Source organism: Cuculus canorus, chromosome 11, assembly GCF_017976375.1.
Source record: "Cuculus canorus isolate bCucCan1 chromosome 11, bCucCan1.pri, whole genome shotgun sequence".
Taxonomy (NCBI): domain Eukaryota; kingdom Metazoa; phylum Chordata; class Aves; order Cuculiformes; family Cuculidae; genus Cuculus; species Cuculus canorus.
The window spans coordinates 3660229-3677892 of NC_071411.1; the positions used below are offsets into that span (position 1 = coordinate 3660229).

The 17664-nt window shown below is 63.2% G+C and overlaps 1 protein-coding gene across 2 annotated transcripts; it reads right to left on the minus strand.

Moving 5' to 3' along the window:
* Positions 1–2724: 2724 nt before the first annotated feature.
* Positions 2725–17076, minus strand: SLC38A3 (solute carrier family 38 member 3). 2 transcript variants are annotated; one of them, XM_054076837.1, is made up of 16 exons: positions 16937–17076; positions 9495–9646; positions 9263–9347; positions 9049–9164; positions 8562–8635; positions 8390–8482; positions 8213–8294; positions 7288–7370; positions 7077–7135; positions 6537–6698; positions 6340–6419; positions 5785–5885; positions 5544–5668; positions 4991–5135; positions 4446–4549; positions 2725–4343 (listed from the first exon to the last, which is right to left on the minus strand). In XM_054076837.1, exons 2-16 carry the CDS (start codon positions 9602–9604, stop codon positions 4239–4241), a joined length of 1524 nt encoding a protein of 507 aa, XP_053932812.1. In that variant the 5' UTR covers positions 9605–9646; positions 16937–17076; the 3' UTR covers positions 2725–4238. The 2 variants fall into 2 exon arrangements, with proteins under 2 accessions (XP_053932812.1, XP_053932813.1); XM_054076838.1 differs by lacking the exon at positions 9495–9646 and having other exon boundaries at positions 16937–17055.
* Between the last annotated feature and the right edge of the window lie 588 nt (positions 17077–17664).

The following is a 17664-nucleotide window of genomic DNA, read 5'->3' on the forward strand; positions in this document are numbered from 1 at the left end:
GACTGGCGTCCTTTGGGTGCAGCCCTGGGGCCAGCACTGTGGGGGGATGCTGTGTCTCAGGGCCACCTTCTGTGAGGACCAAGTGTCACTGGATGGTGGCTTAGCCCTTGGGGACCTGCTTGTCCCATCTTTGTCTGTGGGGCTCAGCTCTCGGGGACCCACGTGCCACATTGCCAGAGGTGGGAGCTCCTGGAGTTGGTGCTAGGGCTGAGGATCCCCATAAGAAGGGATGGGGCAGGATGGGACCAGGCAGGACAGGCCTTGTCCGATCGTTGTCCATGGGGCTCAGCCCTCGAAGACCCACGTGCCACGTTGCCGAAGGTGGGAGCTCCTGGGCTGATGCCAGGGCTGAGGGTGCCCATGAGAAGGGATGGGAACCAGGCAGGACGGGGCACCCAGCAGCTCCTGTACCCCTGGGCAAGGGGTACCCCTGTCACTTGCCCTGCCAGAGTTGCTCTCTTGGCAACTGGAGCACCCATGCAAGCTAACAAAGGTGTCCCACCGTGCCAGCTGCCCCACAGGGCTGTCTTGTGCCCTGGAAACTGCCCCAGCTCCGTGCAGACCTTTGCCACCCAACTGTGCCCCCCAGCCCCTCCTCACCCACCGAGCAGGGTGGGGGCAGCGAGGGATGCTCCGCTCTGCTCCAAACTGCTGTGCTAAGGAGCAGGGTGCAGCACCCTCCCGTGCAGCCCAGCTGTGGGGTCCGTGGGGCAGCACCCGTGGGCCCTGGCTGGAGGGAACAGGGCTGTTCCCGTGGGAGCGGGATGCAGCACTAACAAGGCTTCGCTAACGAGCTGGCACCGTGCCCAGGCCTGGGGCTGGCTGGACTAAAGCCCCATACCGGCGGGGGACAGTGGGGCCCGGGCTGGGGAGGGGGCAAGGGGGGGCTCATCCCCACTCCACGCCGTGGGAGAGGGCTATGGGGCTGGGGGCTGCCACAGGGAGGGACGGGGGGGCATTCCCTGCCCTGGTACTGAGTACAAGACACCCCCCAGCCCTTCTTCTACAGCAGACCCACTCCTGAAGGGTCCCACTCCCACTGGAGTCCTGGTGCCTGAGGGTCCTGCTCCCCAGGATCCCATTACCATGGAGGGTCCTGGTCCCCTGGGGTTCCCACTCTTACATGAATCCTGCTCCCACACGGATCCCATTCCCTGGGGTCCTGGTTCCCCAGGGTCCAAGTCCTCACTCCCCTGGGGTCCTGCACCCACGTGGGTTTTGCTCCCACAGGGGTCCCACTCCCACAGGGATCTGCTCCCGTGGGATTCCAGTTCTGGAATTCTCAACGTAAGAAGGAGATGGAGCTGTTGGAACGGGTCCAGAGGAGACTACAAAGCTGATCCGAGGGCTGGAGCAGCTCCCATCCAAGGAAAGGCTGAGAGAGTTGGGGTGGTTCGGCCTGGAGAAGAGAAGGCTCAGGGGAGACCTTATAGCGACCTTCCAGCACCTGAAGGGGCTACAGGAAAGCTGGAGAGGGGCTGTTCATAAAGGCTTGTGGGGATAGGATGAGGGGGAACGGGGATAAACTGGAGAGGGACAGATTTAGACTGGACATTGGGAGGAATTTCTTCACCATGAGGGTGGGGAGGCCCTGGCCCAGGTTGCCCAGGGAAGCTGTGGCTGCCCCATCCCTGGAGGTGTTCCAGGCCAGGTTGGATGGGCCTTGGGCAGCCTGAGCCGGTGGGAGGTGTCCCTGCCCATGGCAGGGGGTGGAACTGGATGGGCTTTAAGGTCCCTTTTAACCCAAACTATTCTATGATTCTGATTCCCCGCTCTCACACGTTTCCCCCCGCACCCCCTCCTGGCTCTGAGAGCGTGTCTGTCTGTCTGTCCCCGCGGGCGCGTGGCAGTGTCTGTGTGTCCATGTGTACGTGTGTGCATGATTCTGTGCCTCTTTGTCCGTGTGTCCATGCTGTCACACTGCACATCTGTGTGCACACTGACGCATGTGACGCATGGGCATGTGAGTCCGTATGTCCTTGCTGTCCCACTGTACGTCTGTGCAGGAGCACAGTGACCCTGTGCGTCCGTGTGTCCATGCTGTCCCCATGCACGTCTCTGCGTGCATGCATGACTCTGTGCATGTGTGTCTGTATGTCCATGCTGCCCCTGTGTATGTCCGTGCACGTGTGCACGCTGGCCCTGTGCATGCGTGTCTGTACATCCATGCTGTCCCTCTGAATGTCTGTGCACTGACCCCGTGCCTGTGTCCGTATGTCCACGCTGTCCCCATGCACATCTGTGCATGCACACACAGACCCCATGCATGTGTCCGTATGTCCGTGCTGTCCCTGTGTCTGACTGTGCATTCAGACACACTGACCTTGTCCAAGTGTGTCCGTATGTCTGTGCATTCCCCAAGCACGCCTATGCGTCCATGTATATGTCTATATATCTGTGCTGTCTCACTATGCGTCTGTGTGCACTGACACTGTACATGTATGTCCGTGTGTCCATGCTGTCCTGCTGTACATCCAGACACATTGACCTTGTGCATCTGTTTCCGTATGTCTGTGCTGTCCTGCTGCACGTCTGTGCATTCAGACCCCTGCTTGTGTGCCTGTATGTCCGTGTCATCCTGTGTCAGCCTATGCCTATGTGTCCATATATTCCCATCTACATCCATGCATGCCCGTGCCCGCGTGTCTGTGCTGGGACGCTGCGCACCGGGTGCCACCTTGTGTGCCAGCTCTTCTCCCTCCCCAGTGACGCCCGAGACCTGGGCACATTTACATCTTTATTCTCACTGCCAGAGGCTTTGCCAGCCGGCCTCTTCACCAGCACAAGCATTGCCCCCTCGGATAATTTAAAAGCATCCCCTCCCTGGCACAGGGCAGGGGTGGCCGCGGGGCAGCGGGTTGCGGACACGGGGACCACATTGCAGCTGGCAGCCCCGGAGCGATGCAAGCGTCCTCTGAGCTCCTCACCAGCGCCAGGTTGTGCCCCCGCCCCACTCCCCCCATAGATATATACATTATACAGAGCTACCCAGAGCATCACAACACCTTATAAAAGATCTACTCTTATATACAGTATTTATAAAAAACATCCCAGCCTCCACCACCCCGGTAAAAAAATATGTCTCTTATGTACTTTGCTGCAGGGCAGCGTCTCCCGGGCTGCCCACCCCGCCGGGCTGCCCCCACCCCCCCCGCACACACCCAGGGAATGGGGGCAGGGGGTGGCAGAGCTGCTCTTAGGGTTTTGGCATGGGGTGGGGCATCCCAGCAGCATGGGTGGATGGATGGGGTGGGGGTTAGAGGGCTGCAAGGGCTTGGGGGCTGGCCCTGGGTGCAAGGCAAAGGTGCCTGTCACCCTGGGGACTGGGCACGCAGATGGAGGGGTGGCTCTGAAGTCCCCAAGCTGGCCCCCAGCCCTCTGTGCCCCCCACCTGCACTCCTCAGGGGTGGGCAAGGCGCTGGGCAGCCAAGCGGTACCATAAGCAGGATGCCAGGGGGTGCCAAGCCCCCACCGGGCATGCCACCTCCCCGCAGCCAGTCCCCAAGCATGGCCTGGGGGACACCAGGGTCCTGTCCACGGGCACCAGGAGCCAACCGTTCCCCCGGCGGGGTCAAGAGCAGCGGGTTGGGCACTGCCAGCCACGGCGGCAGAACAACATTTGCCCATATTTGCGATGCTGGGGTGGTGGGGAGGCATCTCGCCAGCGATGGGTGGACGGCAGGGCTTGGGCATGGGCACTGCCAGGGGTCCAGTGACCCCACCAGCCCCCAGCGCCCCCTGGACAGTGTTCATCAGGGCTCTCGATACTGTCTGGGGTGCCAGGACAGCGCTCCGGTCCTCGCCCCCTGCGGCGGGCAGTGTCCCATGCCCTTGGCAGTGCCCCATGCCCTTGGCAGTGCCCGCTGCCGGCGGCTCTGGGCGTGCAGAGATGAGCTCCAGCTGACAGCCAGCTCCCGGTGAGGTAGGGCAATATTATTCTCCCCATTTTTACAGACAGGGAAACTGAGGCGCGGAGCAGGGACGGTACCTGCTGGAGCGGGGAGAAGGGGCACAGCGCCTGCCCCAGGCTCTCTGCCCCATCCTGGGCACAGCTCAGGGTGTCCCCACACCTGCCATGGCTCACGTCCCAACCACCACCACCAAGGGTGACAGGCAGTGACAGCGGAGGGTCCCCGGGGAAGCCGGGCAGCGCTGTGGCACAGGGGCTGAGCCTGGGGCTGGCTCTCCCTGGGGCACCGGTGGGTCGGGGGGAGGTTGGCGTGGGCACCCCGTGCCGGCTAGTGGCTGCCACCGCTCTTCCCCCCTCCCGTGGCCCAGTCGATGATGATGAAGCTCAAGCTCATGACCATGAAGAGCACCCCGAGGAGGGCAAAGCAGACAGCCTGCAGGGACAGGGAAGGGCATCAGGAACAGACGAGGCAGGAGGGTTCCCAGTTCAACCCTGGGACCCACATCCCTGTCCCCATCCGTGTCCTCATGCTTACCAAGATTTTGGGGGTGGAGCGCAGCGGCTCCTTGTCCTTGGGCATGATGCGGATGTAGAAGATGGCAGGGAAGATGAAGATGAGGCAGGGAGCAGAGGTGGCACCTGGAGCAGACAGGGACAGAGCGGGCAGAGGCCCCCACCGCACGGCTCAGACCTGCTCAGCCCCACTGCCAGGCCAGGTCCTTTCCCACCCCCACCACCCCAAGCCCTGGCAAAGCTTTCCAGGAACCCAGGGACACCGTGTCCTGGCACCATCCCAATGCCCCCCCCCCCTGCAGCCAGGGCTCTGGCACCGAGCCGGGACCGAGCGGGCGAGCCTGGCTTGAGGGATCAAGGTAAACACCCAGGGGAAGAGCAAGCCCAGGCTGGTAGCGCGAGAAGCCAGCACCCCCCTGCTGAAACCAGCTTGCTGGGATGGGGATGGAGCTGGGCACCCCCCACACCTCCTGGTCCCAGTACAGTGAGAAAGGGAAACTGAGGCACGAGGGGGTAAGGTAAAGCCCAGTGCTCAAGGAGGGGACAGAGTGGAGCGCTGCCACGCACCGATCATGCCAAAGATGCCAAGGATGGAGGGGGCAAAGATAACCAGTAGGTTGATGAAGGTCAGCAGGACCACAGCGATAGTGACGTGGCGGATCCAGCTGAAGTCCTTCCCTTGGAAGAGCATCTGCTGGATGGCCCGGCGCACCTGGGGACCAGGACAGGGTGTCACACTCCATCCTCAGAGCTAGGGTCTATCCCATCCCCTGCCCCCACAGTCTTGACGGTCCTAGTCACCCCTTCCCCGGCCCCACTTCTGTCCCCAAGGTCCTGTCAGCCCTCCGTCACCCCTTCCCCAGTTCCAATCCTGTCCACATGGCACCATTGGTCAAAGTTCACCCCTTTCCAGCCCTTCTGATCCCCACCACCCCTGCCCCAACTCTGTCCATGACACCCAGCCATTCCCACTCCCCAGCTCCTGCAGATCCCCGCCACCTTGTCCCTGGGCCTCAGCTTCATTGCTGCCTTAATTTCCCCTCTCAAAGCCTGGTGCTGAGGTCCTGTTTCAGCTGGAGGGGTGGCAGTGCCACCTGGCATCCCCATGCGGGCCACTCACTGGGAAAAGGACGATGGGGACAGTGAGGGTGACAGCCGTCAGCACAGCCACCCGCACGCACAGGATGAGAACGTCGAAGGGGTCCACCTTGTTGTACGTGTGCAGCAGCTCCGACTCCACTCGGCCTGCAGGCACCAGTGGGGAGATGCTGGGTCAGCCCGGGCACTGCCATCACCCCCAGCACGGCCACCACCCCCGTCCTGTGCCAGCAGGACCCCCAGACCCCTCCTCAAGGGCTCACCGTAGAATGTGAGGTAGCCAAAGAGGGCAGCCAAGAAGTACATGAGGTACATGACCGTGATGGAGATGTTGGAGATGCACTGCATCTTCTTCTTGGAGGGGCTGCAGAAGATGGTGGGCTCAGCATGAGCCCCAGCCCACCCGCTCCTGTGGCACCCACCAGCACCGAGTGCCATCTTGGCAAGGAGGGTCGATGCCAGGGCACCCTTGGGTGCACAGGGGCTGTGTCGCCCTCTGCGGGGTGCGTTGGACCATCCACTTCCAATGAACCACCCACTCTCGATGAACTACCACCCTCAATGAACCACCCATTTCCAATGAACCGCCCACCCCCAATGAACCGCCCTGAGTCATCACCTCCCCAAGGGTGATATCACCCAAACCTACTCTGGATTATGTCACCCACCACCCAGACGTGACATTACCCATTCCAGGTCATACCACCCACCTCCCCACGACCCCCCAGCACAGGTCCCACACCCAGACAGAGCTGCCTTTGGGCACCTGAGAAATCCCACCCTTCCACCAATCTTGGGTGCCTCCACCCAGGACTCACTCCTTCAGCTCAGTGTAGATGGGGAGGACCTCGGGGTGGCAGACGAAGGCGAAGGCCATGATGGGGATGGTGTACGCTGTCTGTGCGAGAGGAGGGCAGCTGAATGCCAGGAGCCAAGCACCGGGACCCCCCACTTTCATAGAGTGCACAGGATGGGGGTTCACCTAGAGCCCCAGCGGTGCCTCCCAGCCCCCTACCTGGGAGTTCAGGTTGAAGAAGCTGGGGATGCAGGTGTCCTGCTCAGATCCCTGGCTGTTCAGATAGTCCCTGGTGCTGGCGGAGGTGATGTTCATGCTGCCCGTGACGTTCCCCTCCTGCGTGGGGAGCGGGCAGGGGATCTGGAACTTCTTGTAGATCACCTGGGGTGGGAGGTACATGGGGAAAATCAGTGCCTGGAGACACCATCCCCCAGCACCAGCTGCCCAAGATGACACTGCATCCCTTGCCGGCAGCGCCCCGTGGAGATGCTGGCCCCTGGCAGAGCGAGGCAGCGGCACGTGGAGGGGCCACGTATCCCCCCCACCCCGGGGCTCCCTCTCCCTTCTTCTTTCCCCAGCGCTCAGCTCCTTCAGCTGAAAATAACCCAGCAGCGTGACAGCACTGCCACGGCATCGCCACAGCCCGGAGCACCCGCTGTCCCCACTGTCACCGCGTCATGCAGCCCGGCCGCACGCCGGAGCCTGGCGGAAGGGATGCTCGGCATTCCGAGGTGCTGGCACGTGCTGGCAGGTGCTCACCGAGATGAGGAAGAAGACCATGCAGCTGAGGGAGAAGCCGCTGGCGTAACCGAGGTAGCCTGGAGAGGGAGGAGAGCGGCCCATTGGCACGGGCAGGACCCTCAGACTCGCTGGGTGCCCCCTCCTTGCCCACCACCTCTGGCATCATCCCCCTGCAGGAGCCCCAGGGTGCTGGAACCCCAGTGCCGCAGGCAGGAGCCCCCCAACTTACCCAGCTGCTTCATGAGGGCCAGGGGCAGGATAATGGTGACGGAAACCATGATCACCAGGTAGTTCCCGTTCATGTACCAGTCCCTGGAAGCAGAGAGCCTGCTCACCACCCCACTCTGCTGGGACACGAGGAGCCACTGCGGGGGGGCTGTCTGCTATCCTAGGGGACCCTTAGCTGGCAATCTCAGGGACAACGGCATCTCCCAAGGCTGACACCCCTGCTGTGCTAGTGTCCCCAGGGCCCCCTGGGATGGCATCCCCCGAGGCTGACACCCCTGCTGTGCTAGAATCCCCAGTGAGCCCTAGGATGGCATCCCCGGGGACCCCCGAGGCCAGGCTCCTGGCCATCCTTGAGCTGAGCTTTCTGCGTATCCCCATGGAAGGGCACCCCAAGTCCTAGTGCTGCTGAGTGCAGGCTGAGAACTGATGTTCTCAGCACATATTTGACCACATCTGCAGGGGGTCTCAGCCAGGTCCTCAATGCCCTGGCTGGAGGGAGCTGCTGGACCCCAGCCCAGCACCAGTCCTGTGTGCAGCCGAGCACCCCAGAGCCCAGTCCTGGGCTGGTGGGGATCCCAGTGGCAGCTCTGCCCAGCATCCCTATGCCTCTCACTCCCAGTGCTGCCAAGTGGGGATGCTGGCGCAGAATAGGGGGGACCCATTCCCAACCAGAGCTCCAATCCTTCCCCTGCAGCCCTGGGCTCTGCTCAAGGAGGAAAGCCTGAGCCCAAGGCGATGTGAGAAGCAGGGATTGGAAGTTCAGCCCAGTTTAATCCCACCCGGGGGCTTATTCAGCACTGACAGTTATCAAAAATAGTAGTGGCTTAATGGCACTAAATCCCTGCCATAGGCTGCACAGCTGGAGACGAAGCCCTGGCGCCTGCCCGAGGGATGGCATGAAGGCAGCGTGGGCAGGAGGCACTCACGTGGTCTTCTCCGGCAGGTTGAGGAAGGTCTGGATGACGAGAGGCACTTCGGATTTAACGATGTACAGGTAGCTGGACATGGCTGTGGGGCAGAGCAAGGTTGTACTGCGCCGGTGTGCCCCTGTGCTGCGTCCCTGCCCCAGCCCTGCCAGGACCACCGTCCAGCCCCTTCCTCACCTCCGATGTTCTGCAGCGTGATGGCGATGGCCGCAGCCAGCTTCCCCGGCGTGCCGAAGGCTCGGTAGCCCAGCTGCTCGTAGGCGCGGATGCCTGCGGGATGGGGAGCAGTGGCAGGGTGAGGGTCAGGAGGGGACCCCTGGCACAGCCCTGTCGAGGACCTGGCACTCACCCACGATGCCGGAGGACTTGAGCAGCAGGTGAATGGAGTAGCTGGAGAGCAGGGCCACTGCCGTCAGGAGGAAGCTGTGAGGGGATAGTGCCATCACCAGTGGGTCACAGCACCAGGCACGGACACAGCCGTGGGGATATCCCAGTCCTGGCAGCTCACCCAGCCCCTCATCATCCAACTGGGTGCTCGTGGGGCAAATGCAGGTAACCCACCACCGTGGGGCCACCATGAGTGCATGTCGCCGTGCCCAAAGCGAGCCAGCACCCACTGATTTGGCCACGTGGAGAAACTTGGACTTGTATTAAGGAAATCAAGTAAACCTTCATTCTCCTCCTCAGCTGGGCACAGTGCCCGCAGGCTTTGCTCAGGCAGCAGGACACTGGTCCCTAGGTCACCCTGAGCCAGGGACAGCTTTCTCACCTGCATGCCTGGCACAACCAATCCCCTTGGAGGAGCCCCCAGACCCCCACGGGCACGCGGCACTCACAGGAAGAGGATGATGCCAGTGTTGGCCATGGCATAGGCCAGCCCCAGGATGCCGCTGCCCATGATAGCGTTGCTCAGGTTGAAGACGGACATCCCAAAAGACGTCTTCCCTTCGAACTGCACCCAGGAGACACAACAGGGAGGGGACAGACCAGTCACATCGGGCACCACCACCACGACCCCACCACCACTGCTGTACCCACACCTTTACTCACATCGGTGAAGTGCGTCTGCTTCTTCTCAGCTCCATGGGGCAGGAACTCCTCCATCTCTGCCACACCGGATTGGTTCTCCTCAAACCTGGCCCAGAGGGAGGGTGGTGAGGCCAAAGAAGAACCAGGGGCTGCCATGCCCTCCCTGTGCCCATGGCTGGCATCGCGTGGGCAGGGAGCAGCCGGGAGGATCTCCCTGAGATGCTGATACCCCTGCTTGTTCCCATGCCTCTACCTGTCACCTGCCAGCGAGGGGACGGCAGAGGTGTTGAGCGCAGCCGCGTGCTTCCCGTTGGGCACCAGCTCCACCATCTCAGCCTGGAGGGGCACGTCCGTGGCATCCATGGCGGGGAGGCGGCTGGGCTCGCTGCGGGCTCTCCTCGGGCTCTGTAAGAGGGGAGCGGTGGGGTCTGGCTCTGGGGGAGCCAGTGAGGCTCAGCACCAGCCCCGGGTGGCACTGCAGGGACAGGCACCCAGGGATGACAGGAGCGCCAGCTGGGCATCGCCATAGCTGGACTTATTCCCGCTCAGCTCATCCCAGCTCCGACAGCCCCATAAGTGTCCTCACGAGTGACCGTCCCCTTGCCTGGCCAGCCACCCCAGAGCCCACCCGTGGGGCTGCCCCACTGCCCTGCCCGCAGCCCCAGCCCAGAGCCTCTGTCCGTGACGCCTGCCCACCTCCACTGCCCTGCCCGCAGCTCTGTGCCTCAGTTTCCCTTCCTGGAGACAGGTGCCGATAGGCGTTTCGGAGGGCAGCCGGGGACGGGGCGGGGAGCTCAGAGACCCCCCCAGCCTCCACCGTTACGTAAAGCCTGCAGTGCTGCCTAGTGCGAAGGGCTCGCCTACGTCCCGCTCCCGGGGCCGATGCTGCCAGGGTGCCAAGGCAGGGGGCTCAGGGGCACGTCAGGGCCGAACAAACGGAGCAGGAAAGAGCGCGGGGCTGGGAGACAGCTCCTTGGCAGGGGAAGGCAGCCAGGCTGCCGAGCGCGGGACGCCTTGGCACGCCATACAAAGCTGCCTCTGTGCGAGCCCCAGCCCTCCCCGCCCCGCTGGGAAACAGCACAGGGTGGCTTTCTGGGGCAGGCTGACAGCCAGGGCAGGGTCCCCCGCCACCCCCCACCCCGCTATGGGGCTGGGGTTCTCCCTGTTCAGCCAGGGGTCTCCACCTTGGGGCTGCAGGATGATGCCACCCACCCCAAGGCGAGGGCTGGTTGGGATGCAGCGTGGTCCCTCACCCTGGCAGGATGCTGCTGCCCCCTTATCCCAGTGCCCAGGGCCGCCACGGGGTGAGCACGGGACATGTCTGTCTTTGTGCTCCCAGGGGACCTGGGGACAAGGCAAGTCTTCCAGAGGAGCTGCTGGGGCAGGGGGATGCTGGGGACAGCAGCCTCCTCCGCATGCAGGGGAAGGATGTCATGGCGGGACATGGGCACCAGCATCTCTAGGCGCCTGAGCTGCTGCCCTGCCCGTTCAGGCCACCAAAGAGACCTGGCAGGGCCATCTCAGGCCACGCACTGTCTGCTGGGGGGGGGCGACCCCCTAAGTCTAGCCTAGAGCTGGGGGCACATGGCTGGGCCACCAGCAGCACCCAGCCTGGTGGGGAAACTGAGGCAGGGCACAGACCAGCAGGGACCAGGAGAGCCAGTCCCAGACAGGGAGGCTCAGCTATGCAGGGGAAGCGAGGGAAGCACAGGACAGGCATCGGGTGATGATTTATCCCCTCTGCTAGGCCTCCACTTGGGCCGGATCCAGGTACCGAACAAGGCTGCCAGCACGTTCAAACACCGCCGTTAACTCTGCGCCTTCCCGCCAGCGGGCATCCGCAAACCTACTGCTCCCAGTGCCGGGCTTGAGGGAGGCCACCAGACCCTTTGTGCTCCATCACCTCCCCCAAATGCCCCCACCACCACCAGGGTACGCGCAGGCAGAGCTCTGCTGCATCCCACCGCCCCCCATCCTCCCTGCCCGCTCCCCCGCGGGCGCCGGGGAGGCTGGGCACTCTCCTCTGCAGCCCCTTTCTTCTCCCAGGTTATAATTACACCTCGCCGGACGGCTCAGGAAATACCAACTTCTTCCTCCAAGTGCCTCTCGGAATAGCAAGCGGCACAGCCGGGCTCATTTCGCATGCACCAAGCTTAGCACCACCACCCAGACGCTTCCTCCCGCTGGGCAGCGTTGGCACAGCCCTGGCACAGCCCTGGCGCTGCTCCCTGCCACCTCCCCGACTGGCCCCGGCCTTTGCCCCTCGACCAGGGTCTCCCGGTGGCGGTGGCCGGGGAATAAGGGGAGATGAAAGGGGAGGGAACGGGATACGCTTCGATTGGGCAGTGCGTGCCCTGCCTGACGCTGTTTGCCTTGTGATAAGGCTGGGCAGAACAGCAAATACATGAAGTGGCGCGTGGCCCCAGGGGGATGGCAAGTTCACCCCCGTCCCCACATGCCCACTTTGGCTAAGGACCCTCTATTCTGGGCAAAAAGCCTCTTCCATGGCATCTCTTCCCATGGAGTGGTGGTCCCGATAGCCCCAGCCCACCACGGGTGCTGCCACCCTCGCTGCCGCGCTGGGCAGCCCATGCGTCACCCGGTATCGACTCCATCCTGACTGTCAGCTCAGCACCCGCTCGCCCACCCTGATAGCATGGGCACGGCCACGTGCGTGAGCGCAGAAGGCCTCCGCTGTGGCACCCAGGGCTGGATCCCTGAGGGTGCTGAGCCAGCCGCATTAATTTCCCGGCGTGTGCTTCTCCGCTGCCTTCCAGCTCCGGGTGACAAGGACTGTGACAGCCCCGCTGCAGCAAGACCTCCCGCCTCTCCCTCTGAAACTCCTGCTTGGTGACACCAGGGACATCACCCACCCCAGCACCGCTCCAGCGCAGCCAGGCTGCTCAAGCCAAGCTCCAGTGCTGTCCCACCGCCTCCCCAGGGCCATGGCCACGCTGCAGCCTCCCCACGGGGAACGCTGAGCCGCACGCATGGGGCAGCACGTATCCTTGCCGCCAGCCACGTTTGCACACCACAGGAGCCTACGTTCGGTCTCGCACGCAGCGTCCCAACCAGCACAGATGCCTGTCCCCATCCTCCCCCCACACACACCCCACCATCGGGTTGGGAACACGTGTGTGGGGCAGCAGGGCTCCCACATCCCTGCCCTGTGTGGGATGGGATCCCACAGTGAGGGATCCGATCCTGGGCTGCATCTCACCGCTCCACACCTCACTTCCACCCAGGCTTTAGTTACAAGGTGGAAAATCCCAGCTGGGAGCAAGGCAGGGCCAGGAGCGAGGGGGCCAGGGCAGGGGGCTTCCGTCAGCGATGCCAGCGGGACATGTCAGATGGGGATTCATCGCACCCGGCAGTGTGACGGGAGGATGCGTATCACCCAGGAAAGCCCAGACCTTGTGCTACACTGGATCCCCTGGTCAAGTCCCCAACTGGATCACGCCGTGCCAGTACAGCACACAGCTCTCCCTGCGCCACGCGGCACCAACTCAGGGTGTGATGACCTGCTGTGTTCCCCCAGACCTCGGCACCTGCCCACGTGGGGGACGAAGGCATCGTGTCTCCCTGGCAGCAAGTGGGTGCTCCCTGGGGCTTTGGACCCCCACGGGGCAGAGACCCTCTCCTCATCTCATCTTCTCTCCCTCTGCAGATGAATCCTCGCTAATCCGCCCCAGCTGGGGTGAGGGCCACGGGACTATTCCGGGTGGTAATCCGGCTTTAGTGCGAAGCCTGACACAGCTGCTGGCCTGCGTGCTCACAGCCAGGTACCCCACTGCTGCTGCTGAGGGCTGGGGGCCAGCAACGAGGCCCCCCCGCCCATGCCCGCCTGCCCAGGCTGTTCAGGTTTCAGTGGTTTCAAGTTCCCTGGGGCTGCACTGGTGGCAGAGCCCTCCTGGAGAGATGGGCTGTGTGGCCAAGTGGGCAGGGACACCAGTCGTGTCCCCTCATCGCCATCAGACTGAGCCCTGGGGTTATTTCCAGCACTGACTTTGAGCACAGGGTGACCCACAGCCTGGGGTCTCTGGTCAACCCCCAGGACCACTGCTGGGCATGGGGTGACCCCCACCCTGGGGTCCCTAGTCAACCTCTGATCAACCCCTGATCTACTATTGGGGATGAAGTGGCTCCAGCCTGGGGCTCCTGGTGAGCTCTTGGACCACTATTGGCCCCCTCCCAACATCAGGGGGCTCTGGGCATCACTTCCCCACCAGGCTGGCCCCCAACAGCAGAGGCACACGCAGCAGGGACCTCCTCACACCTCCCCTCGCCCCTCCGCCAAGCAGCCCTGGGAGCCTGGGCGCTGGGAGCAGAGCCAGCCAGACCCTACGGGAGCTGGGCTTGCCCTTCCCCCACAGCACAGGCAGACGTGGCTTTCCCCCTGACCTGCCTCCTAAAATTAGCACCCCAAACTTGTTTTCAAACCTGCGGCATTTCTCCTTCCACCTCCCAGCCAAGCAAAGGCAGCGTCACTGTCCCACCTCCCCTTGGGGGTGGCAAGCAGCCAGAAAGGCAAATCCTGCTGCTCAGGGCCATGGATGGGCACCCCATCTTTGGGGTGGAGGCTCTTGGGAGCATGTCCATGTGCCTGAGGATGCCAGCAGCCTCGGGGAAGGACGGTTGGGTACCACCTGCTCAGGGCATGGCTGGAGCCCCGCTGTAGACCCTCCCCAAACAGATCTGCTGGAGACTCTCATGAGACAGCACCACCAGGCAGCCGGGCCAGTCAGACCCAGTCATGGTCCCAGCAGTGTGGCCCCTGCCCCTGAGCTCACCCAGCCCCAGGGCAACCCAGGCTTCCAGCCTGAAGTACTATATAGAGGCTCAACTTCATGCCAGGCGATGCCCCCAACCCTCAGGGCAGGTGATGCCCCCAGCTCTTGAGCCAGGGCAGGACTGGCATCAGCAAGAAGGAGCGAACAGCTCTGGAAGAAGCCGTTCTGGCTAGCAGGGCTCCAGTGGCACTGACATCTGTCTGGGCAGCTCGGGATCATCCCTACCACACTGTACAGTCTTTCCTCGAAGAGTACAAGTGGCACCCGCGTCCTCGAGGACAGCTCTGCTCAAGGCCAGGGACGTGCCGGCAGGCAGAGATGCTGGCGGCTAGCCCGGATCGTGGCCACTGGCCCCAGCGATGGACATGCTAGGGTCTGGGACACCCTGAGGAGGGGAAAGGCACCACGGGGAAGAGGGTGGTGGAGCAAGAAATGATGGAGGGGACATGAGGAGGGTCTTCCAGCATCAGAGCCATGGCACAACTTGGCCACGGCAATCCCTGCCCGCTGCACACGCCAGGATGGGGCCACGGGTGGAGCGAGGGGTGCGTCACGGGTACCAGCCACCACCATCATGCCACGTCCACCCGCGTATGAGCACCGGTACCAAGGGGATCTGGGAAGCGCGGTGGGGAAACTGAGGCCAGGCAAGGAGAGCCATGTACAGCACTGGGACAGCCCAGACTGCTGCTGACACAACCTGGCGTGGAAGGAAGGGGTTGAGCTCCTGCGGGACAAGCTCAGGCAGCAGAGGCAGCTGGCAACATCGGGACGGGGACAGGGCGGGCACAGCACAAGGCTGGTGGCACCCAGCGTGGCTCTGCAGGTGGCCAGGTGAGATGGTAGCTCCAGTCCAAAGCATTTGAGCTGGCTCTAAGTTTGATGCCGGCTTTTGCTTTAAACTTACAGCCAATGCGCTGTCCCTCAGGAGCTCAGGGCCACCCAAGGAGGGTGGTGGCAGATGGTGGCACTGCAGGGACTGCTGGGCAAGTAACACCCGGAACAAGCACATTAGGTGTTCTATCACACCTCTGGAGATGCGTATTGCCTTAGGAGTGAGAAGATTTCCGACAGTTCCCACCCTCTAAAGTATACCCAGCCTTGCCAGGACAACACCAAGGGGTCGATGGCAAATCCAAGGTACCATTTGCTGTGGTGGCACCAGGGACACCAGGAGGGACCAGCTTCAGCCACAGCCTTGTGTGCCCCTGCTACCTCAGCGCCCCCAGCACAGCACCACATCCTGACCAGGGGCTGCGACCTGTGAAAGCTCTGTGGGATCACAGCCACCCCGTCACTGGATCACCCTGCCAGCCCAGTATCTGCTCCTTGGTCTAGAGACCGCGATGCTGTCCCCCCGCCAGCACAGGGGACCCAGGCAGCCCTGGACCTGCGTCAGCGGCCAGGGAGGGACTCGGTGGCCGAAACTCATGCAGCGAGGAGGGTCGGGGAGATGGGAGGCCTGTTCGATCCCCAACCCGCCTCTGTTTTCTCAAGGGCTGCGTTTCCAAAGGAGCCCGTGGGATCCCGCTCCTTTTCCCCGTCCCCACGCGCCAAGGAAAATAGGCTCTGCCGGTGCCTGTTTGTTTGCCGTGGCTGTGGCCGCGGCGTGTGATTACAGCTGCAGCACGGCCGGGCGCTGCGGGCTCCTTTGCGCCTCGGCCAGGCTCCCCCACAGTGCCGGCACCCCCCAAGTCTGGCCAGGGTGCCCCCACTGCCCCTCAGCATCCCTGGCACCAGAGCCAGAGCATGCTTGTTTCTCAGGATTCAGAGGCACGGAGGGCTTTATCTGGGGTGCCCGCACGAAGCCAGGGAGTTATCACATGCCGCCAGCCAGCAGCAGAGATCAGGCAGGTCTAACGTCTCAGCTTGGGCCAGATTCAAACACCAATGGAAAATTCCCTGTCTCCTCGTCGGTGGCTCAGCGCAGCTGTGCCCTCCACAGCCAGTGAGGCTTAGCTCCACGCCGGGGCTCTGCCTCCCCTTCGTCCCACCTGCCAGGGGCTTGCCAGGCCCCCCGCCTCACTCATGCCACCGCAGAGGCAGCCCCCAGCACAGGGAGCCCACTGCCGTGCCTCAGTTTCCCCTTGGGGAAAGTTTCTCTCTGACTGGTTCACGAGCCGTCCCGGGCAGAACAGGCCACCGTGCCGGCTGGCACGGGACACACGCAGCTGCTGGGAATGCAATGTGCTGCCTGCCTTTCAATGCTGCTGTCCCAGCCAGGCTCTATAAATACCCCAGCCTGGAGAAGCCCTGAACGCACGGCCAAGCCGAGCTCCAGCAGCGCCCGTGGCGGCCGGCATCGCTCTCCCCAGCCACGTCCCCCCGTCACACAGAGCTCCTCACCCTGGCACCCTGACACCCGATCCCCCCGACACCGCTTCCAGCCTCAAGAAACATATGTCATTCCCACGGGCGATTAAAAATTAAAAGCGGAAAAAAAAAAAAAGGGAAAGAAAAGGGGGCTCTGGAGCTGCCGGTGGTATTATTATTATTATTAATAATCAGGAGAGTGGGCAGTGATGCTGAACCCCCCACACCGCACCCTGGGCAGGAGGGCAGAAAGGTGTCCAGGAGGGCTCTGCCGCCCCTCTGCCCTCGCAGGATTTGATGCCCACCCGTGGGAGCATCCCAGGAGCTGGAGAGGGAAGGGAAGCAAAGAGCGCGGGGGTGCCGGGGGGTGCCCGGCTCCAGAGGGGCAGGAGGGGGCAGAGGGTGGCGGGGGGCACCGGGAGGAGAGCGCAGAGCCGAGGGATGGGGCGAGGGGTCGGGGGCAAAGGCAGGAGGGGGTGCCGAGGGGGTTAAAGTGGGGCGAGGAGTCCGAGCCCTCGGCAGCTTTCCCGAAGGAAAGCACCGGGAAGAGTGGGAGGAAGCGGGAGAAGCCGGGGGGTAAGGGGGGCTTTACCTGCCTCCCTGTGCGGCGGTGCCTGCGCTGCGGGCTGGGGCGAGCAGCCCCCCGTGGCCAGCCCCGCGGATTAGAGACTCTCCCGAGCCGTAATCCCGGCGGAGCCGGAGATTAAACCGGAGCCGGACCCGCCCCCCGCGCCGCGGCTCCCAATCTGCGGCCGCTGAGCAGCGCCGGGGGCGGCGGGGACCGCTGCGAGCCCTCCCCGGCACCGGGACAGCGGGCTGGGGCGGCCCCGGGAGGGGCGGGGATTCTCCCCTCTTGCAGCCCGCACGGCTTCACCGGGGGCAAATCCGGCAGGACCGATTTAGTGGCTTTCTGTGATGGGCATAGAAAGCACCTTCCACGCGAGGAGAGGCTGAGAGAGTTGGGGTGGTTCAGCCTGGAGGAGAGAAGGGTCCGAGGAGACCTTATAGTGACCTTCCAGCACCTGAAGGGGCTACAGGAAAGCTGGGGAGGGGCTGTTCACAAAGGCTTGTGGGGATAGGACGAGGGGGAACGGGTGTAAACTGGAGAGGGGCAGATTTAGACTGGACATAAGGAGGAATTTCTTCACCACGAGAGTTGTGAGACACTGGCCCAGGTTGCCCAGGGAAGCTGTGTCTGCCCCATCCCTGGAGGTGTTCCGGGCCAGGTTGGATGGGCCTTGGGCAGCCTGAGCTGGTGGGAGGTGTCCCTACCCATGGCAGGGGTGGTGGAACTATATGATCTTTAAGGTCCCTTCCAAC

Excerpts from the sequence above, each read along its gene's own strand:
- SLC38A3 (XM_054076837.1), bottom strand. The coding sequence starts at position 9,604 with ATGGATGCCACGGACGTGCCCCTCCAGGCTGAGATGGTGGAGCTGGTG. Across the intron at positions 7,136-7,287 it reads GGCCCTCATGAAGCAGCTGG|GCTACCTCGGTTACGCCAGC; the intron begins GTAAGTTGGGGG and ends CTCCCTCTCCAG. Across the intron at positions 5,136-5,543 it reads TCCCCATCGTCCTTTTCCCA|GTGCGCCGGGCCATCCAGCA; the intron begins GTGAGTGGCCCG and ends CCTGGTCCCCAG.